The sequence below is a fragment of the Panthera uncia genome, chromosome D2 (assembly GCF_023721935.1).
Source record: "Panthera uncia isolate 11264 chromosome D2, Puncia_PCG_1.0, whole genome shotgun sequence".
NCBI classification, from domain to species: Eukaryota; Metazoa; Chordata; class Mammalia; order Carnivora; family Felidae; genus Panthera; species Panthera uncia.
This window is the reverse complement of record NC_064818.1, coordinates 52,972,898-52,998,782: the sequence shown is the minus strand read 5'-3', so window position 1 is coordinate 52,998,782 and position 25,885 is coordinate 52,972,898. Positions and strand designations below refer to the sequence as shown.

Here is a 25,885-nt window from a genome sequence, read left to right as displayed (position 1 = left end):
TAGATGTCCATGCATTCTCTGTTGGCCTGGCCTCAGCTCATGTACTCTCCCTGCACCAGTGTCCCCAGCCCCCCTAGTTCATCCTGTGTGCCTCAGTCAGATTGATTTTTGGATTAGGAAGTGTCTAAAGAACTCACCTTGGGTTCTGTGGTCTGATAGAGGCAAGTACAGATGCCTTTCCTGGATTCAAGGCCAGTTGGTGACCATGTACACCATCTACCCAATGTTATTTCCATATGCTCTTCAGTAAAAGTCCTTCCCATCAACTGGATTGGACTTGGGTCTATTCTGTGTATATGCTGTGCTGTGGACTAAATACCACCTTTGTGGAACCCACCTCAGAAACCCCAGCTTAGGCACTTTGTGAGAGCAGCTCGTGACTAGCAAAGGACACAGAAGACAATAAATTTTACGTGGAGTCAAGTGATACCCAGTAACATAACATCCATGAGAATGAACTGTGCTGTGAAAGAGTACCCCAGTTACTTTGCTTCTCATGGGGAGCTGAGTTAGAAGAGGGGATTGTATGGTTGGGGAAAGACAGACCATGTGACTTAGGAGGGACAGGAAGTTGGTACAGTCCCCTCTTAAGAGGGGAGCGGAGACTGTTTTGTTAGCCCGAAGACTCCAGCCTCCCTATCGTTGGACACCTACTCAGAGAAACCAGCTGCGGAGAATGTGGGCAGGAACCTTCCTGTCAAATGCTATTGATGATGATGATGAGAGCAGCTGACATTTATGGAGCACCTTCTAGTCCTGTGTTAGGCATTTGAAGTGCTCGCTTTCTGCATTTAATGCTCAGTGTAACACTCTGAGACCGCTGGCTGCTGGTATTCCCATTTTACAGATGAGGACACTGAGGCTTGGCAGGGTTAACTGACCGCATATCATGCCTCTGATAAGTGGCAGAGCAGTAACTGAAATCCAAGTTATTTTTGCTTTAGAGTTCCTCTACACATTTTTTTAAGGGGTGTGTGAGTAACAGGGTGATGGTGGATGTCATTGATTCGTAAAGGCTACTAGAACATGCTGTATGTAATTCTATTCAGTTTAGTCTCCTCCGATGAACACTTTCTGTAGAGAAGTCATTATCCTAAGAACTGCAGTGTATTTTGCACATTCAGAAAAGGGTGCTTTGGTCAGCACATCCTGGTCTTTCCCACTAAGTCCTGAAGTGTTCTCTTAGCTGGCATAGTCTTACACTGGAGGGTGATTTGTAGATGCTTTTCCGTGCTGTCTTTAGTGATCATCAAGGTTTCAGAGCTCTTGGTCTTCTCCCTCCAAGTAGGATGTAAGGTCTTGGAGGCAGGCACCATCTCTTGTTTTGGCTGATAAGCTGATTAAAAATGTTCCTTGAGATTATCATCTCTCTTTTTTAGGTCTGTATATTCTCTGAATAGCCTACATGTAGTAATATCTTTCTTCAGGCAGGGACTGTGTCATGCCTCTTTGAGGCCACATTGTGGAATGGAAAGAGCCCAGACTTGGGAGCCAGCACCAGGATCTGTATTCAGCTTTCTTAGTGCTTCTGCAAGACTTTTTAACAAGTCTTCTAACTCTCACTGAGCCTGAGTTTCTCCATTTGCCGTGTGGGTATAGAAACCTTACAAGGTGTTCTCAAAATGAGAAATGACACATGCAAAGTTGCTGGTTCATCTGTCTGAAGCATGAGCACAGGCTCTTGTCTAGAATGCATGCACAGTAAATGGGTCTAGATCATCATGACTTGGTTCCTTGAGACCTGACTTCTAAGAGAGCAACCGTGAAGTGTCTTAAAAAACATGATGCCTTTGTCGAAAGTGTCCTTCATTGCCCAACTTTGCATAGGAAGACAGATCTAGAGATGGATTTCTTGGTTCTTAGATGCTCCTCTAGTTCGTAAAGCTTAACGTTTTGTACAGGTGAGTATTGGTACAGGTAATATCAGCTTCGTGATGAGATATACAGTGACCCTACTCATCAGTCTGTTAAAACAATAAACAAAGGGTAACAGGACTAGACAGCACCTTCTTTGCTAGAACCATTTTTCCTTTTATAACACAATTTACGATGTTTCATATTTATTTTTAAATTTAATTAGAAACACCTTATGAAATTAGATATTATTAATTTCCTTGGATAGGTGAGTAAACTGAGACTGAGCAAACTAAGGCACTTCCCAGTTTGCGCAACCCTGGCAGTTTGGATTCAAACCCTGTTCTTCTCACCCTGGATTTTTGTTGTTTTCTGCAGACACTAAGCACATGTAGCAACTGTTAGCATGGTTTCTTTTTCTGCATGCATTTAATTTTTATCTATATGTGTCTTTGTAGTTGATGTGGGCTTCTTAGAGACAGCATACAGTTGAGTCTTGGTTTTTTATCCACTTTGACAATCTGTCTTTTAATTGGTGCATGTAGACCCTTTGCATTCAAAGTGATGATTGATATAGTTGGGTATACATAGGGCAGCTGAAGTCATAAATGTGTGTATATATACATGCATAAATATAAAATTTCTATTTATATAAAATATATACTAGATGCCAACCTGTTTCCAAGTAGTCTGGTATGAGAGTTGTCATGGATTTTTAAAAAAAATATTGAATGTTTGCTATGAGTTTGCTACTATATTTTAGTGATGTCAGCTTAGTTTGAAGAAAACCCATTTCAGAAATTTGCACTATGTTCTCGAATGCTTGGATGCAGCTTTTATACCTGATATATTGAAAAATTGCCTAAAACCAGCACAAAATGAGATTATGAGATTAGAGAAAAAGTAGCTAATATATAATTCACTGATTATTTAGTGACTAATGGAAGTTGGGGTCTCATGTTTATTACTGGTAGGGACCCAGGGTCTGATGAAGTCCTTGGCCTCCAAGACCTGAGTTAAAGGATCATTGATTTTGGGTCTATATGTGTTCCACCTCAGTTATTAAGCAGATACCACTAAGAAGAGAGATTTTCTCAGAAGAAATAATGTTTTCAGTGTTCCATATTGGCTCTTTGCTAGGCTAATATACATTCAGTAAAAATTTCAAAACTCCTTAAGGAAAACAAGCAATTCCTGAATAAGCCAGTATTATGAATTGAAGTATTTAAGTTATGTATTTGCAAAAGACCCAGCGTCTTTTTACTGAATGGAACTTCTGTTCCCTCATTCCTGAGCGTGGTATGGGCCTGTGCTGCAGACGTCTGTGATAGATGATGTGGTGAATAGCCTTAGGAGTTCTGTGGTTCAAAAGCCAAGATGAGAGGGAACTATGGATTGTCTATAAGAGTGGACACCTCTCCTGCCAATATCAAACCCACGCTTCTTTCCCATTCTCAGGCTCCAATTGACCCCTTTTTTAGAATTTTTTTTTTTTTTCAGCCACACTTAGTAACTTCTTAGTTACTAAGACTAGACCACTAGACTCTGGCCCAACCTTGACTCTTCTGAGAATTCAAAATGCCCTTGTCTATCCTTTCCCTACAAGGAGGCATCATGTAGTGACTGTGGAGACAAAAGGCATCATCTGTCTCCTGGGCTTGCCTTTATTAGTTTGAGGTTATATGTTCACAATGGAAACAGAGCTAAGATGTTTTCCTTTTATCTCATGAATTTGGGAATCTGCCCTGGTTTGAATTATCTAGATTGTCTCAATGGAGGGTTCCAAATGTGCGGGATGCTACAATTAGACACCTTTGTTTTAGTTCTGTGGACACAGCCATATTTGGGAAACACAAATGGGCCAGTTTTGTATTTAAGACTTGTCTTGGTTAACAATGCATGTTTGAGAAACCGTGTGTGCCCAGAGTTGTACATATAAAGAGTTTGAGAAGGAGCTCAGGGCTCTGGAATGCCATGAAGTCGGGTTTGGAGCAGGGAATTGGCAGCGAGCAGGCGTGGGGAGCAGTGGGGTACTGGGTGTGTGTTGTTACCGGGCAGCCCCTGCTGACTATTTTAAGATGAAATGTTTTGGTGCGATTGCTTCTTTAGGAAATCTGGCTGAACATCTTAGTCTTTTTATCGCCCCCCTTGTCCTCATAAGGAACTACACGGGAGTAGTTTGGCTTCATTAAACAAAAGCAATCACTGGAGATTAATGTTGGAATCCCACATTTGGGGCATTCGCTATTAGTCCTATGGAAGATTGCATCATGTGGGACTGTGTTCAAATAGACAGGGTTGTTAGTGGTGCGTTTTCTAGCTTGTCGCCTAGAACTTTCTGTTGAAAGTTCTGAAGATGACACAATTGCATAACAAATGCTAGGTATGAGCTAAAAAACATTACTTTTTTGTTAAAAAAAGAAATGTCGTATAAACAGTCTGGAAAATAGAAGTGAAATTTAAAAGTTACCTGTAATTCCATGCTACCAAATCATTATTAGAATTTGGGCATGTTTCCTTTCCAATAGATGAAATAGGTTTTATTTTTTACATAACTAGAATCACAGATGTCCTACAAACCTACACACTGCTTGCTTCACCTAATCTTGTAAGAAGTGTTTGCCCATGTTGTGTGGTCTACATAACCATTATCTTTGTAACTGTCCAACAGTCCACCCAGAGGGGTGTGTGGCCGTGTAATTGGCTTCCTGTTACTGAACACCAGAGAGTGTCCAGGTTCTCACTATTATTAGTAAAGCTGTGGTAAACATCGCTGTGTAGCTTTGTTGTCATTTGGGATTCTTTCTTTGGGCTAGATTCCCCGAAAGCACAAAGGGATTGAGGTGGATAGCTCTGGATGTGTTACGTTCAAAACAGTGATAACCGTTTACAGTGTTACTGGTAGGAAAATGTCAGTGCCTTTGCCTCAGCTGAGTGTTGGTGTTTTTAAATTTGTGGACTAATTTAAGAAGTTAAAAAAATAAAGACATTATTTGAATCTATTTTTTTTTTAAAGCTGAGTATACTATAAGATAAGGATATTAACCCTCTCTGTTATGTTTGCTGCAAACCATGCATTTTTAAAAACATAATGTAACATATGATTACAAGTTGTCACCCAAATTCTATTATCTGAAGCTCAAATAATATTGCATTTATAAGACTTGAAACTATTTAGGGGCTGTATTTCGCTTATTGTCAATTTTGTTGGCAGCATCAACTTTTTATGTTTGCTTAAAGGCTCCATTTAAGTATAAAAGGTAAAACGTGATTGCAGTTGTATTGCAATCTTTTATAATTAGTCTTCTAGCTTCAAATCTGACCCATCTCTGGGAAAGGCCTGGGATGAGAGTATGATGATTTTAGTGGGCACTTGGGCGTGGGATTCCTGAATTCTGTGATTATAAATTGGTCTTGTTAAAATGAGTTCCTTATCATCACAACTTTTTGTGGTGATTAAAAACAAAACTAAGGGGCGCCTGGGTGGCTCAGTCGGTTAAGCATCCAACTTTGGCTCAGGTCATGATCTCAAGGTTCGTGGGTTCAAACCCCGCATCGGGCTCTATGCTCACAGCTCGGAGCCTGGAGCCTGCTTCGGATTCGGTGGCGCTCTCTCCCTCTCTCTCTCTCAAAAATAAACAGAATAAAATAAAATAAAATGAAAACTAAAGCAAAATCCAAACCCTTTCATTTGTGTTGGGCCAGTGCATCTGGCATTAAAGGTTGAGGAGGTAAGGGAAAGGGTCTTAGTGGTGGGAAGAAACAATGACATGAATGACTTGGAGACTCTTCTTTGGGATTCAGAAGGAGTGACAAATCTGGTACAGTGGAGTTTAGGGTTTATTGAATATATGGAGATGAGCCTGGGAGGCTCATCAGGACCTTGTCTTCATGGCCGTATGGTATATTCAGGAATCTGGACTTAAATTTTTAGACCTGCATTTCCCAAAGTGTAACATCTGAGGTGAGCTGAGAAGTATGTCTTCGAACGTTTGAAGATGTTAGCATTCATTCCTTGATTCTCTCTCCTGTGCAGAAATTATTCCTTTCTGTGGTCCCATAACACTTAGCTCAGATTGCTAGCAGAAGGGTTACCCATCATATTGTATTTCAGTGGGACATGTGTGTCACCCTAAAATTCTGTGGTGGCCTCAAAGACTGCAGCTGTCTGATTCATGCTGGTCTCCTCTGGGCTAAGCACCATCCTGGGTGCATAGCAGGCATGAAAGAAATACTGTTTGAACAGTGTCACCAGGCCAGTGTTTTAGCCACATTGTTCCTTCCTAGGAAGTTTGCTGTCTTTTTTCTGTTTTCTCTGTACTGCCCAAGCCAGCCCCTCTGAGTTCACAGGAGCTCTGTGGATCATTTTCCCTGTGGGAATTTGACACATAAGAAGTTGTCTTCCCCTGCTAAAGCCACAGTGTGGCACTATATGGGCTGTACAGGGTGGTTCTGAGGCTGATCAGGCCATTGTAATGGTCAAGGAATAAGGAGGTGGAACACAGTGGTGAGTATGAGGATGGAAGCACAGAGGTGGCTGAGGTTATGACTCACGAAGAAGGAGGAATTGATCAGACCAGGCAGCTTGTCAGGTGTGGGGTGGGAAGGGAGTGACAAGGAAAAGAGGAGAAAACAGTGTGTGAGGGACGATGATTCACTCCACCGTTAACTGGGTGCTTGCCAGGCACCGTACCAGATGTTGGGGTACAGAGAAGAGGGAGACCCTGCCTTACCAGAAGGTGCTCACTGTCTAGCGGGTTCCATGAATGAGGCCTGATTGGAGGAGCAGACACAGATGGGAAGGCAAAGTGGGGCAAGATGAGTGAAGGTCTCAGCCGGCTCTCGCAGCTGGTTATCAGGACTCGGTGTTCAGTGAGTAATGGAGTGCTATTGAAAGGTTCTAATGAGGGAAATGGCACTTCCAGTCTGTGCATCGACTGTGGAGGGCTGATTCTCATCTGGAATTCTGTATCTGTTGCCAAGGGGCCAAAGGCTGAAGATGGCCTGAGGAGGAAGAAGAGGGATAGGGGACTTAGTAGAAGGGGTAAAAAGACAAAGAGAAACTTTATCTGAATCCGTTTTTGCACCCCAGTAAGGATATGGGTTAGATTTCTGGTTTAGGAACCTTTGTTTTGTAGCCACAGAACCCAATCATCCCAGGAAAACTCAGGAAATTATAAATGAATGAAATCAGTAAAAGCACAGCCACCATGGTTGGAGTGAAAGGTGGGGAACGGGTGGGTGGGTTACGTGCACTGTGGCATGACCGTCCTTCCAAAACAGGCAAGAAACCAGGGAAATGGGCTAGGTAACCTGGCATGGATCCTTCCAGCTCTCCCATTCCAGATGAAATCCTCAAGGAAAAGAGCATGAAGAAGGAGAGGGATGAGGACCCAGTGCAGGGTCTGCTAGGTCTTTAAACTCCTGGAAGAACTATGGAGGCCCTGTTCTAGAAAGAAGATCTTCATGGGCTGACGTAAACCAATCCACGGTGACACTTAGAAATCAGGACCTGGAAGTTTTATGGGAGGAAGAAGGAGTTAAGTGTTTTAAATTCAGTGGAAAGGTCAGCGAGGCCCCGACCAGTGCAGAAGCCAGTGTTGGGCTTGGCCGTGTGTGCACTGGAAACCTTTCTGAAGGCCATTTCAGATAATTGGTTAGAGCGGAAACCAGTTGGAGAGACTCCAGGAGGAAATGAGAGGATGTGGGGGATGGCCTTTCTGATGTGTTTTCCTATAGTTCCCTCTCCAGAAGCATGGCTCTTTTCACAAAAACTGTGTGTTTGTTGTGTTTTGAGCCCCCAGCTGTGTCATGGGATTCCAGACTGAAGTTAATGTCAGGGTCGAGTTTATCCTATCTTTCTCCCCTTGAAAGGAAGTGTCAGCGACTCAATGTTTATCCTTTGTGGCTTTCTGAAGAACCTTCTGCACCCTCTCCAGCAATGTAGAGTGTGCATTTGAAGAGACATGACCATTAATAGAGATTAAGAAGAGGATGAACTGTCAAAAAAATTGGAGAAATTTGGCTTTGCTGGTGGGTCAGCAAAGTATAAAAAGCAATAAGGCCAAGCATTTATTCTGGGGCTTTGTGAGCTATCACTGTTCTTTTCAAGCCATTGGAAGGAGGTAGCTGCAAATATATCAAATCAAGTCCCAGATGGGGTTTCAAAGCCAGAGTATGGTTTGGTTGGAATGGGGAGCTAGCTTGCTTTTAGGCAGCTACTGTGGATTTAAGGAGGATCCTGGTTATCTTGAAGTGAAGACTCCAAAATTAGGTTCTAAAGGCTGACTAGAGACAAGGACAAAGTTCATGACTGAACGCCATGAGGATGACACAGTGTCTCTCCTATGGAAACTTAAAAGTGTGTGTGTGGGGGGGGGGGGGGGGTGTGTGTGTGGGTGTACACATGTCCTTATGTACATATGTGGAGAGAAACAATAGAAGCCAAACACTGTGGGCACAGGAGAAGCTGGAGCACCCTGTGTGAGAGGTCAACCCGAAACTCCTTCTTTTCCCAGAATCTTTGCTGGACCTTGAGTTCATTTTTACAAACTCAATTCTTCCCTTGTTATATATCCCCGAACCATCCATATAAGGAAGGACCTTCTTTCCTTCTCCAATAAACAAGCCATATTTAGTTATTGGATCCTATTTGAGCTGGAAGCATGAGTATAATTTTTGCTTTTTAGTAATTATTCACTCTGTGTCATCAAGACTTATCTCAGAATTACAGGGTCATGGAATTAGGGAGGGACCATGCGGAACCATTAATTATCTAGTTGTATTCTTAACAAGTCTGGCTACTTCACATCTTGTTCTTCTGTTGGAATGTCTGTGTTGATGCTGTGGCCCTTTAACCAAGTACTGTAGGTCCTGACTGCCCAAGGCATGGAATGGCCACTTGACCTTCGCTGGCCCACCCAAGCTGTGACACTGTGTAGGTTCCTGCAACTCATAGTGGGATAGCTGTCCGCTGGCAGCTGTATGTTTTTGTCACTAGGTGGCACTGTTCATCTTTTTGGCTTTTACCCAAAGGTGCCTGCTTCTTTTGGAGGGGCTTGTGAGAGAAATTCCAAAGACATGGCATCATGTTCTCAACCACATCAAACTCTTTACAGCTTAGTTTTTAAGTAAATATTAAGTGTCAGGGGGTTTTATGTAAAATAAATTCTCACATTCTACATATGATTTTAATAGCTTGCATTATTTCTAAATAAACTGCAGGGACTAGACTATGACTTTCAAGACTATGACTTTCAGACTCCGTTTGTGCACCTTCCTGGTCACATCCTCACCACCCTGACTCAGAGCTGTTCAGGTTGTAGAGACAAAACCCTTTACTGAGCCACATGGGATTCAGATCCAGTTGGCCTTACTTCAGGGGAGAGGAATGAAGATCCTCCTCTCAGAATGAAACCTTGGGCCCCCCCCCCCCCCCCCTTCTTGTTCCGGTCAAGATTCTCAGGTTGCAGATGACCAGAAACTGCCTCTGGCTAACTCCAACTGAAGAGGGGGTTTGTTGGTAAGATCTTGGGTCGTTCAGATTTGTGGAAGCTGGAGAACTGCGCCCAGAACAGGGGCAGGAATTCAAGGAGGCTGAGTCGGATGGAATGAGAGCTGAAATCAGGCCCTGACACGGTCTGGATGGGATGTCGCTACAGTCGCTGCCGCCACTGATGAGGACTGGACACTGGGTGCCCTCCTTGGCACAGCTGCCACTGCCACCCTTGCTGCAGATTTTATTTTACTTTACGTTACCCCCTCCATGTGTCACCTGCTGCAGATTCAGTCACCAAATGAGAGCCTGCAACAGAATCTCCTACCCAAAAAGTCTGTGTCCGGAGCCGCTGCTCACCTGGGCGTGGTCGTTGTCACCTATCGCTGTCATTCCAGTTCTTAAAATGTTCAAATAGTGTCCTGCCACTCTGGGCCCATTCTCCTTCCATCTTACAGTTCCAACCACTAAATGGTTAACCTCTGGCATGGGGTTGGGGCGCAGCTCCCAGAGAGTGCTAAAGTGGTATCTTCTGTGGTTGCTGGGCACTTGTGGCAAAATGATGGTATTTGGGATATTTTTCCTGACCGTATGTACTTTAGATCAGTTTGTAAGCAAGTGTGGGGCTGACACTTAGAAATTACTAGTATCTGTATTGAAAAGTATTAAGTGTGCAAAGGGCTACCTGCGTATGACAGTGATTTTCATCATGTGTGAGTTGCGGCATCTTTTTTGCTTGATTCAGAAGACCTCTCCATTCATCTCTTTCCCAGCCCGAGAATGCTGTTGTGCCATGTACTTATTTTTAAATTAAGATGAGTTAAACTAAACTATACAGAGGGAATCGGTGCGTGAATTATGGACGGTGATTACAAAAAAATATGATATAGCCATTAAATAATGGATATGATAACTGTGTAAAAATCAAGAGAAATGTTCAGGAAATTTTAGTTTAAAAATTAAAACACAAAGCCGCCAGACATTAAGTTTACAACTACAAAAATGCTACTTGTTGAAGATAAAGGTTAGGAAGGACGATAAAGAAAGAAAATACATTTGATTAAGGTAGCTTCATGGCTGAATCAAAAACATGTCTTCAATCACTTTAAAAGTTGAACAAAACCTTAATGAAATTATTAAAGTTATTTTATAAATAAAAATGTTTGGGTGCCATGATGACAGCCTTTTTGGTCTTGGGAGGCAAACTGGGGTATCCTAAAACCGGGCTTGGACACCACTGGGGTGTACAGAACACAGAAGGTTGTGTTCCTTAACTGAAAGAGCAAGTGTTTCCACAGGTGGGGGGGAGGGGCGGCTGTTGAAGGTCACAGATAGTCTCAGGCGTATTTGACAGTGTCAGAGACAAGCTATCGCTGATTCGGGGCCGCAGAGGACTTAGAATGATTTCCTTTTTGCCCCTAGCATCCTACTCAGCTCCAAGGACAGTAAGCAAGGCAGCGGCCCAAGGCAGCGGTCCGTGTGTTACAAAGGAAACTAACACAGGTCTCCTTGTGCAGACCCTCAGACCATACGGTGGCCTTCTTATTACAGGGGTCATGAACTAGAGAGTTGATGTCCTCTCCCTCATTGCTTCTCAATTTTAAAGTGCAAAGAGACCAGCTGGGGATCTTGTTAAAATGCAGATTCTGATTCAGTTGGTGTAGGGTCAAGCCTGAGTTTCTGCATTTTTAATAAGCTCCCAGCTGATGCCAGAACTGCTGGTCTGTGGACCACACTTTAAATAGCAAGGTTCCGTATATCCTGAAGGCTCGCTTTTCAGATTTCTTTCCAATATGTTCAGCTAGACCTTTTTATTCAAAATGTGTGCTTTGAAAAGTATAGAATGTTGTTGAGAGATGAAAGACCTGCACAAAGGGACGGAGAGTCTATTCTCATGAATTGAAAAATCCAGTTTTGTTAAAATGTTAATTTTCCTTCAGCTGTATAGATTCAACATGATCCCAATCAAAAGGCCAGCACCGTTTCTATTTTGTTTTGTTTTTGGTAGAAATCGGTAAGATTCTAAACTGTGTGAAAATGTGAAGGATCTAGAAGGGCCAAAAATGATTTTGAGAAAAAATGAATTTGGAAGACTGACACTACGTGATTTCAAGACTTAGGCTAAAGCTAGGGCAGTCAGATAATTAGTTATGGGTTAAAGTCAGACCAGTGGAACAGAAGGAAGTCCAGAAATAGACCCCCACATACGTGACTAATTCCCAAATTGTGGTATGCTAAGTGAGAGAAGCCAGCTGCAAAAGATTACATACACTGTGATGCCATGTGTAAAATGTTCTAGAAAAAAGGGTTAAACTATAGTGATAGAAAGCAGATCAGTGGTTACTGAAGACTTGGGAGGAGACCATAGTGAGTGAGTAAGTAGAATGCATTCCCACCTTGGGGCCCAGAGTGCACAACCTTCAGGTCAGTCTGTTTAGGTTCCACCACCAATCTGTGCCCCTCTCTGTACTCCGGTCTCCTCATCTGTGCAAACTAATACAGTGTCAGTGCTTACCTTGTAGGGTCATTGGGAAGATCAAATGAATATATTTGATGCATCAAGAACATTTCCTTGTTCATAATAAGCTACGTATATATAGCTTATTATATATACGTGGCTTATTATTCTTTGATAATCAGTTTTTGTTGTGATCTTACCTCTTTATCACAAAATTTGGTTCTTTCCTTCACCCTCTCCTTGATCCATGTGCATTCATGGAACTTGGGGTTTTTAATAGAATCTTAGAACTGGAAGAGGTCTTGGATAGTATCTTAACAAAGTACGGGTGACAAAATGGAGGCCAAGGAGGTTGAGTGACGTGCCCAACGTCATGTTCCCACGTAGCCAACCAAGAACTAAAGGCATGGCCAGGAGACTCCTCGTTCCGCTCTGTTTTATCAAGGATTATGTATGGTGTTTGTATTATGGTGTTTGCATTCTTAATGTAAACCATTGGGACTTCTTGTGAACCCACCATTCCTCAATTCTGTTGTGTTGGTGTTTGTTTTTCTGCAGAGCAGTTCAGAGCCCCAGTTGCAGAAGACTTGTTCTGTTACCACCATGAGCTCTGGTAAGTCACTTTAAATCCTGTCTTTCTCTTCTGAACAAATCTACAAAACTGGGTGGTTTACCCAGATTTCCCATCTACTCTTAAGGCCCCAAATGCATTTCATTTTTTATTTTTTGAGACCTGGGTAAGCGTCAAAGCTTTGTTGTAAGTCGTCATTGCTACCATCACCTTCGTTATTAATGATTTAATGAGCACCTGTTACGTCTTAAGAACTATGATCTACATTTCACATGCGCTATGTCCTAATTTTTATATATTTCTAATTTTTAAACAACTTTATTGAGATACAATTGGCATAAAATGAACTGCAGATATTTCGAGTGTACAACTTGATAAATGTTGACATATGTGTACACGTCAGTGGCATTATTTAATCCCAGTGACTACAGCAAAAGTAAACAGATTGACCATAACTGCTCCAAGGAGTGAGCTGTTCTAACGTTTTCTTCATCGAGGCTGGAACAGCAGTTTGCTTACGTTTTTGCTATGCCTTTGGTAGTAACAATCAAGACCTAAGGAAATGAACAGTTTTTAGTATTTTTATTATTTATTTATGAGAGAGGGAGAGTGCACATGGGGGCACAGGGGAGGGGTGGAGGTGGGGAGAGAGAGAAAGAGAGAGAGGGAGAGAAAGAATGAGAACGAGAATCTTAAGCAGGCTCCACGCCCAGCATCGGACACAGGGCTCCATCTCATGACTATGAGATCATGACCTGATCTGAAATCAAGAGTTGGACGCTTAACCTACTGAGCCACCCAGGCGCCAGCCTGAGTTTTGAGTATTTTTAGTTTAGAGTGGGGATAGAAAGCACGGGCAAGGGAAGACAGAGAAGGGAACAGGTCCCCACTCGTTGTGTAGCCAAGTACTGTCAGCTTTCCAGCCCAGAATTCAGGGCAGAGAAGTTTCCTTTTGGAGACTAAGGCCCACCTTGGCTTCTGAGCATGCCCTACAGCCTCCTGAGACCTGTAGGCTGAGGGGGAGTTGGGCAGATGACCAAGTTGTAGCTCATTCAAAAAGGTCTCCTGGGGGTGCCTGGGTGGCTCAGTCGGTTAAGCGTCCAACTCTTGATTTCTGCTCAGGTCATGATCTCACGGTTCATGAGTTTGAGCCCCGAGTCGGTCTCTGTGCTGACAGCACAGAACTGGTTTGGGATTTTCTCTCTCTGCCCCTCCCCCGTTCGCCTGTGCGCATGTGTTCTCTCTCTCAAAATAAATAAATCTTTAAAAGAAAAAAGGTCTCCTAATTCTGCATTCTCTCTGGAGTGTTAATCTAATCTCTGTCCATTAAAAACAAGCCTTTCTCGGGAGCCTGGGTAGCTCAGTCAGTTGAGTGTCCCAAACTTTGGCTCAGTTCATGATCTCATAGTTAGTGGGTTCGAGCCCTGTGCCGGGCTCTGTGCTGACAGCTCAGAACCTGGAGCCTGCTTCAGGTTCCGTGTCTCCCTCTCCCCGCCACCCTCCACTCCCCGCACTCTGTCTCTCTCTCTCTCTAAAATAAATACACATGAAGAAAAAAAAAAAAAAAGCCTTTCCATTTATTGACACACAGTGCCCTGTTAGCCAAATCCTAAATTGTGCAGGACAGCATGTGCTTAGGACAGAGGATGGCTCCAGGTGGAACAGTGCAGGGCCTCAACTTGGCTTCCTCACACACCAACTGTCTGGCCTCTGGCCCGTGGGGGCCATCTCAGCATTCTCCTCTGTGAAATGGACATCATGAAAGCACCGGCTCGCCCGGACTTTGTGAGGATGAAGTGAGGCAGTGCTTCTCAAATACTGTGCCCTCGGCATCACCAGGGTTGGGTCCTCCGTTGTCGGTTCAGCTCACGTGTCCTCCTTGAGAGGAGGGGAACTCGACTTGTCTCTGATTCCCTGAGCGCTTTTGCTGCACATGCAGATGCCACACACTTTCTTTTTCCCTCCACGTGGACTTGGGTACCTCCAGGAGCTCCTGCTTTGTAACTCATTTTTTTTCTTTTTGTTTGCTTGGCTTTTTGGTTTTGCTGTCATTTAAAACAGGCCAGGGCTTTTATTTTTTATGTATTTTTTACTTTTCTTTCTTTCTTTTTTTTTTTTTAACTTTTGCCCTAAAATTTCTGGCTCTACCAGAGTTCGCCTAAGCTGGCATTGCCGCTCCCGGCACGCTTAACGGTAGAAGGAGGAAGAAGGGAGGGGCCCAGCAGGAAGGTGAGGGTGAGGATGGGCCTGCGGGACCGGACTTCTCCCAGGTTCGCCATCAGGCGTGGTGCGAGAAGGTATTTCATAGAAAGAGTCCAAAAAATCCGGACCTTTTGGCCTGATAATCTCACTCTTGGGAATTTCCATCTTAATTCAGAGGAAACAAAAACATCACCCACACGAAGGTGGGGAGTGAGCAGGTTCCTGATGTGCATTTGTTTGATGGAATATTATGCCAGTATTGAAAGTGATCATTAAGGGCACCTGGGTGGCTCAGTCGGTTAAGCGTCGGGCTTCGGCTCTGGTCATGATCTCACTGTTCGTAAGTTCGAGCCCCGCATCTGGGGCTCTGTGCTGACAGCTCAGAGCCTGGAGCCCTCTTCAGAGTCTGTATCTCCCTCTCTCTGATCCTCCCCTGCTCACACTCTCTCTCTCTCTCTCTCTCAAAAATAAATAAACATTAAAAAGAAATAGATCATTAGGAAGAAAGCAGCTGTGTAGAAAACATTAGTTTTAACCTTTGGTGGAAAGAGAAGCATGAAAATGATGGCACTTTTTAAAAAAATATTTTTATTTATTTAGTTTACATCCAAGTTAGCATATAGTGCACCAATGATTTCGGGAGTAGATTCCTTAGTGCCCATTACCCATTTAGCCCATCCCGCCTCCCACAACCCCTCCAGGGTTTGTTCTCCAAATTTATGAGTCTCTTCTGTTTTGTCCCCCTCCCTGTTTTTATATGATTTTTGCTTCCCTTCCCTTATGTCATCTGTTTTGTCTCTTAAAGTCCTCATATGAGTGAAGTCATATGATACTTGTCTTTCTCTAATTTCACTTAGCAAAATACCCTCCAGTTCCATCCATGTAGTTGCAAATGGCAAGATATCATTCTTTTTGATTGCCGAGTAATACTCCATTGTATATATATGCCATATCTTCTTTATCCATTCAGTAATGCATTCTTTTTATTCCGAGTTTGGAGGGGGCTGCCAGTCACTGAGGGAAGTGCTTTGCTCGTGTTATCTCCTTGCATCCTCCTGGCAAACCCACAAACATGAGCATGAGGTACCAGTCCCATTCTGTAGATGGGGAAACTGAGACCCTGAGAGATTCATGATTTACCTGTGATAACCGGCTAGTGTGTAGTGTGAAGTTGAGGCAAACCCAGGCTGTGGACACCAACACACGATGTCGCAGAGGTCTGAATCTGAGGCGATGGAACTGTTTTGCATATTTTCTTCAAGTGTAGCTATATTTAATGAAAAGAAAGAAAGGAAAGGAAATACGTGGGCTGGGCCTGGTGGCAGCTCAGAGGCTGCCCCAGTGCTAGCGTAGGGAGGCCTGAAGCAAGGCCTACGGCCCCAGAAAGGAGACAGTGAAGACGAACTGGGGCAGGTGCACGGGGAAGGGAGAGTTGCAGAAAGAACAAGTGGGGTAATGCAGCTTCGGTTTCTGGCCTTCTTGCCAATGCCCTCCTTCCACCCATCCCTGAAATGTAGGTGCGAGGGAGATAATGGCATCTGGGAGAATTAGCCTTCATCTGTAGGTGGACAGGGCAGTGAGCAGGACAGAACCTACGGGCCAGAGTCAGGAGGTCTAGGCTGCCGGCGGGGAGGGGTGGTGGCCCTGCTTGGGTCTGGATCCAGGAGCATCCAGGCTGGCCTGTCAGTGAGGCTGATTGTTGAGAGCCTAGGTAGGTGACCCAGTCTCAGCCAGATGAGCTACTGGGATTTGGGGCAGGGCTTCAGGCCCAGCATTTGGGGAAATAGCATATAAGCTATTTCATATAGAATATATTTAGTTTATAGAATATGTAGGAGACATTTTTTATTTTAAAAAATCAAAAATGTTTATCCCTGCTGGGGTCAAGAAGATGCCCTGTGGGATGGAGCAGACCCGAATTCAAACCGCAGCTTAGTGATCTTGGGCAGGCCTGGCATCCTCTGTGGACTTCAAATTTCTTACCTATAAGATAGGAGTCCCTAACTCCTAGCTCCAAGGGACTGGGTCTGAAGTATAAAAATGAGATGCTAATTGTGGAATGCTTAGCGTGGAACCTCAGATCCAAGCAAATAGATATTTAAAAAGCCATAGCTGGGGCGCCTGGGTGGCTCAGTTGGTTAAACGTCTGACTTCGGCTCAGATCATGATCTCGCAGTTCATGAGTTTGAGCCCCACATCAGGCTCTCTGCTGTCAGTGCAGAGCCCGCTTTGGACCCTCTGTGTCCGTTCTTCTCTGCCTCTTGCTTATGTGCATTCCCTCCCTCCCTCCCTCCCTCCCTCTCTCTCTCTCTCTCTCTCTCTCTCAGAAATATTAAAGGAACACCTGGGTGGCCCAGTCGGTTAAGTGTCTGACTCTTGGTTTTGGCTCAGATCATGATCTCACGGTTTCTTGGGTTTGGGTCCCACATCGGGCTCTGCACTGACAATACAGACCCTGCTTGGGATTCTCTCTCCCTGTCTCTCTGCCCATTCTCCACTCGTGCTGTCTCTGTCTCTCTCAAAATAAATAAATAAACTTTAAAAATATATTCAAAAATAAATAAAAAGCCATAGCTGTTATGATTCTATTTGTGGCTTGGTGGCTCTTTTGCTGTCGGGGGGCGGGGGTGGGGTCACTCCAAGCGCTCTGGTCACAGGTCTCAGGGTGGCGGGTTCTGTCTGCCCACCTGCTTGCCTTCTTGGGCCTGCCTCTGTCAATTCAGGAAGGGGGGACTTGGTCGGGGGCTTAGGCTGCCGGTGGGTAGCTGGGGTCTCTCAGTGCCTCCAGCTGGGCAGAACTCAGAAACGTCTTAGCTGACCTAGAGGAAGTGACGTTTGAGGTGAGCCTCAAGGATGCACGGGATTTCCCCAAGGTAAGGAAAGAGGAGGAGGCATTCCTGGCGTGGGCCTTGCCGGTCTGGAAGTATCTGACATGCTGGTGGTGGGAGGTGCGGGGGGGGGGGGGGGATGTTGTGAGGAGACGGGGGTGGCAGGAGCTGAGGAGGGAAATGCAGCAGGGAAAGGCTGGGACCAGTGGCTGGAGAGCCCAGAATCCAAGCTGAGCTGCCCAGGCTTTGTCCCTTGAGGTAGCTGCTGGCCACTGTGGCTTGTGTGTTTGCTTGCTTTTAATTATCAGAAAGGTCAGTTAATTTAAATATAATCAGGTAGGCCAAGGTACACGTCATCCAACTTACTAAAAAATTAGGTTCTTAACAATCATATGTGCATTTGGGGGAATTTGGAATACATTTTTTTTCCTCATGGAAATAATTGAAATGAATGAATTCCCAGACTAAATCCCAATATTTTCATTTTCAAAACAGAGGTGAAATACCCACTACTTACAGTAGAGGGGTTTAAGAAGATACTATTGCATTGAGCCATTTTGCTTTCATCTGTCCTGCACCCTGAGGCTCTTTAACCCGGAAAGGGCCATGGTTAGATCAGGAGCTAGACGGTTCTCTCCAGACGTAGATTGGCAGTGGGCATAGAGAAGGGACAGAATGGAGGTGGGGCGTGGGGAGGCGGTGGTTGGGGAACCGTGTCATCTCTGGGACAGAAACCCAAGAGCCTCAATGGGGGATAGTGGGCAGGTGAGGAGGGGCAGTGTCCAGAGACATTGCAGGGGAGGGATAGCATGCCTTTGGTGACCGGGGATGTGGGTGTGAGGTGAAGGAAGGTGTCAAAGAACCTGAGGTCTCTGTCTGCTGACAGCTCTCACTCTGGATGCCCAGGGATGTGTTTGAGCTAGCCTTCGAGTCAGCTTGCCAGTGAGCAGCTAAGCTTTTGTCATTCAGGAGATACCATTTTGAGGGAATTAAGCAGATTTTTATTTTATTTTATTTTATTTTACTTTTTTAAAATTTATTTATTTTTGAGAGAGACAGAGCAAGTGGGGGAGGGGCAGAGAGCGAGGGAGAGAGAATCCCCAGCAGGCTCTGCGCTGTCAGCACAGAACCCTATATGGGACTCAAACTCACAAACCATGAGGTCATGACCTGAGCTGAAACCAAGAGTCGGACTCTTAAATGACTGAGCCACTCAGGTCCCCCAGGCAGATTTTTTTTTTTTTCTAATGGCAGGAGAGTTTGTCATCTACCACATACTTCCCATCCCCAAACAGCTTTTGTGTTCTGTCCTGGTTCAAGCCACACCACATGCTCAGAGTTCTCCCGTGGTGCCCAAGGGGGCCCTCCTCAGGCCCCGAGAAAGCCTGCCTGTCCCAGCATGTCACATCAGCAGGACTCAATAGATGTTGGGGGCACATAATCCCAAGCCTGTGTTCTTTGTGTCTCTTTCAGAATGTGATGTTGGTGTTTCTAAAGCCGTGGTGAACGGGTTGGCGCCAGGCAGCAATGGGCAGGACAAAGGTAAGGTCTTGAGGGGAAGCCCGGCTGGTACCACAAAGCAGTTCTACGTGGAGCAGAGTATGTTGGGCCTGGGCCACTGGCCTGCCATGAGCAGTCACTGGTCGAATCGGGTCATGAACTGGAGACCTGTTTCTCATGCCAACTTTGAGCATGTTCTTGCATCTCGTGGGTGCAAGGTCGCTCTTTTCCACTGTGAGGTGACGTGTTAAAACCTGTCCCCCACTCATAAGATGTGAGTAACAACAGGTCAAGTACACCGACTGAGGCCTGTGTCACGCCTGGTGTGAATGGCATTTATCGGCCTGAAGTCTCTCTCGCCCAGCATTTTACCTTCACCTACGGTCAATAGTGACACGCTCATAGTCCTGACCCTGAGGCAAGACCCTCTAATGCTGAAATAAGTTATTTCGGTGGCATTAGTTTCCTGTGCATCTTCGATTTTCAGGTTTTAAACATTTTCGGACAAAAGATTTAAGTGTGAAGTGAATTATGGGTAAGATGACCTTTGAGGTCCTGTTTGTCCTGTGGTCTCTCATGGTCAGTGTCTCCAACGTGGCTGCCCAAGTAGCCGGGCAGCAAGGCTCCCATGTCACTTCTGCAGTGTGTCGTGAGCAGAGTGGTGAAGTACCTTGCTTCTGCTGCTCACAGACAGACATCTCGGGAGGTCCATCGTCTTTATGGATGTGAGTGCCCTTATCTAGAAAATGAGGGAATTAGATGTTATGCAGTGTTTATTCCTGCTTCAAATTCGGAGTTTTGGTGATTCCAAATCTGTGCTCATCCCAATACATTTTGTGGTATCAATGAGAGGGGGCAAAAGTCCTGTCATTGAGCATTCAAGTCAAAATGCACCATCTCTCAAAGAATAATTTCAGAAAGTGACACATTTGGCCTTCGTAATTTCCTTCTGGTTCAGCCAAATATTCCTCTTGAGACCAGGCAAAGTGTAAAGTCAGGAGGAGCAGCCGGGAAGGGAAGGCATAGAGCACAGGAGGAGATGGGGAAGGGGGAGGGCCAGTTGGTTTGGGGGTCATCTCCTCTGCTGCTCTGTGCTCCTTGCCTCCCTGCTTCCCTCCCCGACCACCCCTCTCTCATGGTGTGGGTCCATGTTCTCAGGGCCTTGGACAATCTTACTAAGTTACGCTTGGGAGCGTTGAGGGGCAGTGCCTGTGGCATGGCTCCAGGGGTGTGTTTAAGCATCCAGTGAGCATGGGGAGGGGTTGGGCCCTGATGCTTAGAAAACTTGTGGGGCCACCAACCCCATCCCCGTGATTTCATCAGTAGAGGAGACTTCAGGGGTGTGGGAGAGGGTGGCAGGTGGATTCCACTCTCAACTCGGTAAGACTCAACCTTCATTTGGAAAGGAGGCAGCAGATGTCACCTGAAGGTGATCATGGCGGCCTGGGGGAACTGAACAGGTCACTGAACCAGGTGCCAGGACATCTAAGCTCCAGCCTCTTCACCTAAAAGCTGGATGACTCTGAGCAGCTCTGAGCCTCTTGCTTTTTCCTCTGAAAATGGTAACAAAAATCCCAGGTGGTCATAAGGAGCAGGCAGTAGGATTGCTGTGAAAGCATCTTAATACAGGTAATATTGCTATTATCTACTTAGTTGTTGATGGCCGTATGCTATGCGACTGCCTTATGAAGCAGCAGCATGATGGACTGGAAGGTGAACTCTCCAAGGTTGAGGTGCCTACATCCCTCCTGTCCCCAGACAGGCTCACCTGCGTGATACTGATGCACTGGTGACCATCTTGCTTCCCAAACAGCCTCACCCCCAGTTATTACGTAGATCTGGGGCCATAAGACCTCGGAGTGCTGCTCGTTGGGGTGACATTGGTGCCATGACACATGAGCTCCCATCTCTATTTGCTGCCATTAGGGCGAGAGGGTGAGGGGAGGCCCCCCAACAGGCTTATCGTGAGGAGGAAGGTTCAGGGATGTGCCCACCATTGAGACTCCAGAATTTGGGGACACAGGGGGTGCAGGGCAGCCTGCAGATGGAGAAGTATGAGCACCCAGGATATAAGGACACATCCCTGGCCACATCCCAGGCAGCCATCCTAGTTCTCTTACCCACATGCTGGCTGTCAGGATCCTGGGCTGCATCCGTGGGTGCTTCCCAGAGCCTTGAGCACGCACTGGACACCTGGCAACCTCTTGTCCAGGAAAGGCCGGTTTGAGCAAGACCATCTGCTGCCCAACAGATGGAGGTTCTGATTTGCTCGGGGACAGAGGACCATGGTTGTGAGAGCAGACACAGGACCCCGGAAGTTGTGATGGTGGGGAAGCAGCTGTGGTGTCTGAGAGGACCAGGCAGTTCAGCAGCTTGTTCCCTTCCCTCCTCCGCTCATCTGGGGCCTGAGCCAGAGCTCTCCTCCTCACGGCCCTGCCCCCAGCACAGACACCCCAGCATTATTCTCTCAGGGGCCCCTTGGACGCTGGGTGCTCTCCCTTCCTCTGTGTGCCAGGCCATCTGTGTGTCTGGAAATCTCTTTGTCCAGAGCCTTGGCACATTCCTGCTGTGGCACGAGGCACAGATGAACACTGACCAACTGCGTATGGGTGACGGTGGGAGGGTTCTGCCATATTGGCATGGAACCCTGGAGAGGGAAAGCAGGTTATTTTAAATTACCGCATCTACTGCTCTTCATATTGTTCTTTTCGTGTGGGCGACTTCCTCCTATTGTCCCTGCCCAGTTCCTCAACTGCCTGAGTGTTTCCCAAATGTTCTTTCTGGATACACCATTTACCCTTTTGTGTTTTCAGCAACTGCCGACCCTTTACGTGCACGCTCTATTTCTGCTGTTAAAATAATTCCCGTGAAGACAGTGAAAAGCTCTTCAGGCCTGGTACTCCCTCCAGGTATCTTTTCTTGGGTTTCTTTCTTTCTTTCTTTCTTTCTTTCTTTCTTTCTTTCTTTCTTTCTTTCTTTCTCTCTCTCTCTCTCTCTCTCTCTCTCTCTCTCTCTTTCTTTCTTTCTTTCTTTCTTTCATTAGCTTATCATGCATGTTTTTCCTTTCTTTCCTTCTAACAAAGACTCAAAGGCTTAATCCTTATTCCCTCTCACATCCTTGGCTGGTTTCCTTTCTTCGTGTGTGTGTGTGTGTGTGTGTGTGTGTGGGTGTGGGTGTGGGTGTGGGTGTGTGGGTGTGTGTGTGTGTCTGTGAGCCAGCAAGTCTGGAGAAGAACTGACAGGTGCCTTGCCCCTCCTCTCTTTAGTAGAAGGGTCAGTCCAGAGGCTAATCATTTACTCTTCCCTGGGTCTTGGGTACATGAGGTATGTGATACATGGAGGTACATGAGGCACGTGGCTTTGCAGAGGGGCTTCCAGCTCCCAGTATTTTATTTAAAACTTCAGTCTCCCCGAGAATGAATGTATCCCCAGAAGGAACCTCTGAGTTGGGCTGAACTTGAAGCAGCTGCCTTAGATACCTAACTAGATGCACCCCTGTGAGGCTTGCTGGGCCATTTTCCTCCTCAACCCCCTACTTCACCTCCTCTCCAAGGAGAGGGTGCCCTTCAGCTCTCTGCTCTGGCACGTAGCTTCCTTCTGTGCCAAACGGGACAAGTGAGGCTGAGGTGGCGCTTTATCCCAGTGGGGCTTTCGGGAGTTGGGCAGATCTGGTTATGGACCTGGGAACCTAGGATGGCTGGATTTGTCAGTTTGCTGCTCATCCTTTTTGAAAAGACCATGAATCAGGGGCGCCTGGGTGGCGCAGTCGGTTAAGCGTCCGACTTCAGCCAGGTCACGATCTCGCGGTCCGTGAGTTCGAGCCCCGTGTCAGGCTCTGGGCTGATGGCTCGGAGCCTGGAGCCTGTTTCCGATTCTGTGTCTCCCTCTCTCTCTGCCCCTCCCCCGTTCATGCTCTGTCTCTCTCTGCCCCAAAAATAAATAAAAAAACGTTGAAAAAAAAATTTTTTGAAAAGACCATGAATCAGTTTTCCCGGTAGTTTTGCGACATCAGTCACTTATCCTCTTGACAGGGTTAGACAAGTCGCATGCTCCCCAAGGCTGCCGCCTGCTCTGCCATACTTTGTGTTTTTGTGCTTCACTCTCACTGGGAAGAGGTGCTGACGGGGCTCTCTCCTGTCATGCAGTGGTCGTTCATCTGAGCTGTTGGAAAGAGGCTGCTGGACTTGGAAAGAAGGAGGGAAGAGGCTTCTCCCTGCCCTGGCACGGGAATGGGGTGGGGTTGATGTCTGAGCCTACATCCTGCCCATCACCCACCTTCAGCCTTACCATATAATCGCAGTCTTGACAATTTTAGGTCAGAGGTCCAGGCCGTGCTGTGAGCAATTTGAAAAAATGAACTGTGGAATTCAGTTCAGCTCTAGCTGCACAGAAGGAAACACGTGCTTTCTAGCACTGTGTGATTGATCTACGTCAGTTTCTGGCCTCCCCATCACTGGTTTTCCTAGGGATGGACATCTAGATCTTCTGAGGTCTGTTTTAAAATCCTTCTCAGTGGAATTTTGAAAGATCGCCTGGGTCTGCTGTTAGGCCATTGTGAACTGTAGGAGAGGTCGGGACCCAGGGAAGGCTCAGTGGGGGGTGCGGTGAACACTGCTCACTGAAGGATTTAGCGCTTCTTGTCGTTTTCTTTGGTGTGAATTCATGAAGTTTGGAATGTGAGGCTCTTACCCATGATCTTTCTCCACAGGCAGCATATCCTGTCATCATTTCAAGGGTCTTGACTTGCTGATAGAAGATTTTCTTTTCCTTTTCCTTTTCCTTTTTCTTTTTCCAATGGGGAACTGCAGGGAGCAGTGATTCTCCCCAGAACAACTTGATTCCCAATGTTTCCAGCTTGCTCTTTTATAGGAAGAATGGTCTGGAAGCTTGAGAAATCTCTCATCAGCTCTTGCTTGAATTGTGCCTTACTAATTGGTCAGAAGTCTGCTCACCAGCCCAAGCCTCATCTAATAAAAGGAATTAACCTGCATTCATTTTGAAATGTTTTCAGCTGATAATTATAACTTACACAGAACTCATTGTTGCCTCCATTTTCCCCGAACCTCATGACGTGTGGTAAACCTCCGAAAATGGGATTCGTCTTTCTCCTCCACCCACAAATTAATTTTCATTGACCACCACACTGACCATAAGGCTCTCCATGGCTATAAGCAGGTTCATCTCATTCTCTGGCTGTAATGAGTTGCTAGCTGACTACTGGCTTTAATCCTTCAGGAGCCTGGGATTCAGGCTTCTCTTTTGTGCCTTTCCTTTTCAGACATGGATCCAACGAAAATCTGCACTGGGAAGGGAGCGGTGACTCTCCGGGCCTCGTCTTCCTACAGGGAAGTCCCAAGCAGCAGCCCCACGAGCCCTCAGGAAACCCCACAACATGAAAGCAAACCAGGTGTGTGACCCCTGTGCTGGGGGGAGCTGTTCAAAGTCATACTGGGAGGGAGGGAGGCCCTCCTGCTTTTGCTCAGAAAGGTACGAATTCATCTGCTGCCTCCTAACTCTCCCAGGGGTCCCTAGAACGGTCAACACCTCACTCCACGTGTGATGGGTGGTGATCAGTGCCCTGAACTAATGGGTATTCACTTGCTTCAGGCAGACGCATAGCAGCGGCCACCACTTTGTTAGCTTTTGACCAGAGATGAGGAGAAACCTCATTAGGGAGCCGATGGCTCTGCAGAGGACAGAGGTGGCTTAGGGGCATGGGAGGGAGTGGTGAGATGGGCTAGAGGGGAGGTTTTGCAAGGCCATCCCCGCTTTTGAGGGCTGGGTGTAACTGGCCAGGCAGGGCTGGGGCAGTAGGAGGGGAGAAGCCAAGGGAGGCTGAGAAGTGCAGGTGCCTGACTGGCCAGGCTCCCAGGAAGACGGTGGGGCAGGGCTCAAGCCTGGTGGGGGTGACCTGGCGGCCAAAGCAGCAGGAACAGAAGAGCAATTCTGAGGCCCCTGCACACTAGGAGCCAAGGGAAACAAAAGAAGCTCCCATATGCAGCCCACCTCCCATCTGATCCATTGTTCAGGGTGTCTAGAGAGTGGTGTTGAGAACTGGGACCTGGGAACCCAATAGATCGGCATTCTACCACCTGTGGCTGTGCAACTGTGAACGGGACATTTCACTGTCTCAACCCTAGTGATCTCATCTGTAGAATGGGCTTGATAATTGCACCTGCCTCATAGCATTCCTGTGAGCGTGGAAGATGTAAAGTTTTTGCACCTGCCTAGTGACATGGAACAAGCCCTTAGCTGCTATTCGTAGGTTATGATTGTGATTATTTTGACCTCTCTAGAGAGGGTGCTCCAGAGGGCCCCTCCCCACTCACCCCCCCCATCCCACAAAGTGTTCTGGGCACTGAGAAACACTGAGGTTTCACAGGGACAGCTGGCTTTGTGGCCCCCTGCCCTCCACATGGCACTGGTTCTCACATTGGAGCTGCATCAGAATCACTGGAGTAAAATGACAAGGTGCTGCGTCCCAGGCCAGAGCTTTAGGATTTATGATTCCCGCTTGTAGGTTTCAGGTGGGGTTGGAGGGTTTACATTTCTGACAAGTTCCCGGTCATGCTGCTGCTGCTGCCCTAAGGACCACATTTGAAAGCTCCTGCTGTAGGGAAAGGGGATTTCTTCCTTTCTGGATGGGAATGAAGGGAGTAAAGGAATTAGGATAATGTCCACTTCCTTGGGACTGGAGACAAAAGGAAGTGGGACACACAAACTTTTTGGTGCAGTGGGGAGCAGTGTGTTGTGATGAGATGGAATTCTGTTGGATGAGGATGGTTGGTGCCCAGCATCCCGGGTCATGCCCAGGAAACTGACTTCCTGTCCCAGCCACCTATAACCAGCGCCAAGGCAGATGCCCAAGGACTAGGCCAGGCTAGGGTTTGAGCACAAACCCTGTTCTGATAATGTTGCCTCCCTGTGGAGGGCTTCTTTTTCCCTGGTCTCAGGGCAGGCATAAGTGGCTGCCAGCA

At 46.3% G+C, this 25,885-nt stretch overlaps 1 protein-coding gene across 42 annotated transcripts in view; it reads left to right on the top strand.

Moving 5' to 3' along the window:
• Window positions 1-12,139: 12,139 nt before the first annotated feature.
• SORBS1 (sorbin and SH3 domain containing 1) overlaps window positions 12,140-25,885 on the top strand; it is a 116,652-nt gene continuing 102,906 nt past the window's right edge. For 4 of the 42 annotated variants that reach the window (XM_049645435.1, XM_049645443.1, XM_049645444.1 and 1 more), the window contains exons 1-4: window positions 12,152-12,420; window positions 18,882-18,950; window positions 21,722-21,817; window positions 24,187-24,315. In XM_049645435.1, coding sequence (XP_049501392.1) covers window positions 12,411-12,420; window positions 18,882-18,950; window positions 21,722-21,817; window positions 24,187-24,315 — 304 coding nt within the window. In that variant the 5' untranslated portion in view covers window positions 12,152-12,410. Of the gene's footprint in view, window positions 12,421-18,881; window positions 18,951-21,721; window positions 21,818-24,186; window positions 24,316-25,885 lie in introns of all 42 variants that reach the window. The other 38 variants (XM_049645436.1, XM_049645445.1, XM_049645434.1 and 35 more) reach the window with 26 other exon arrangements.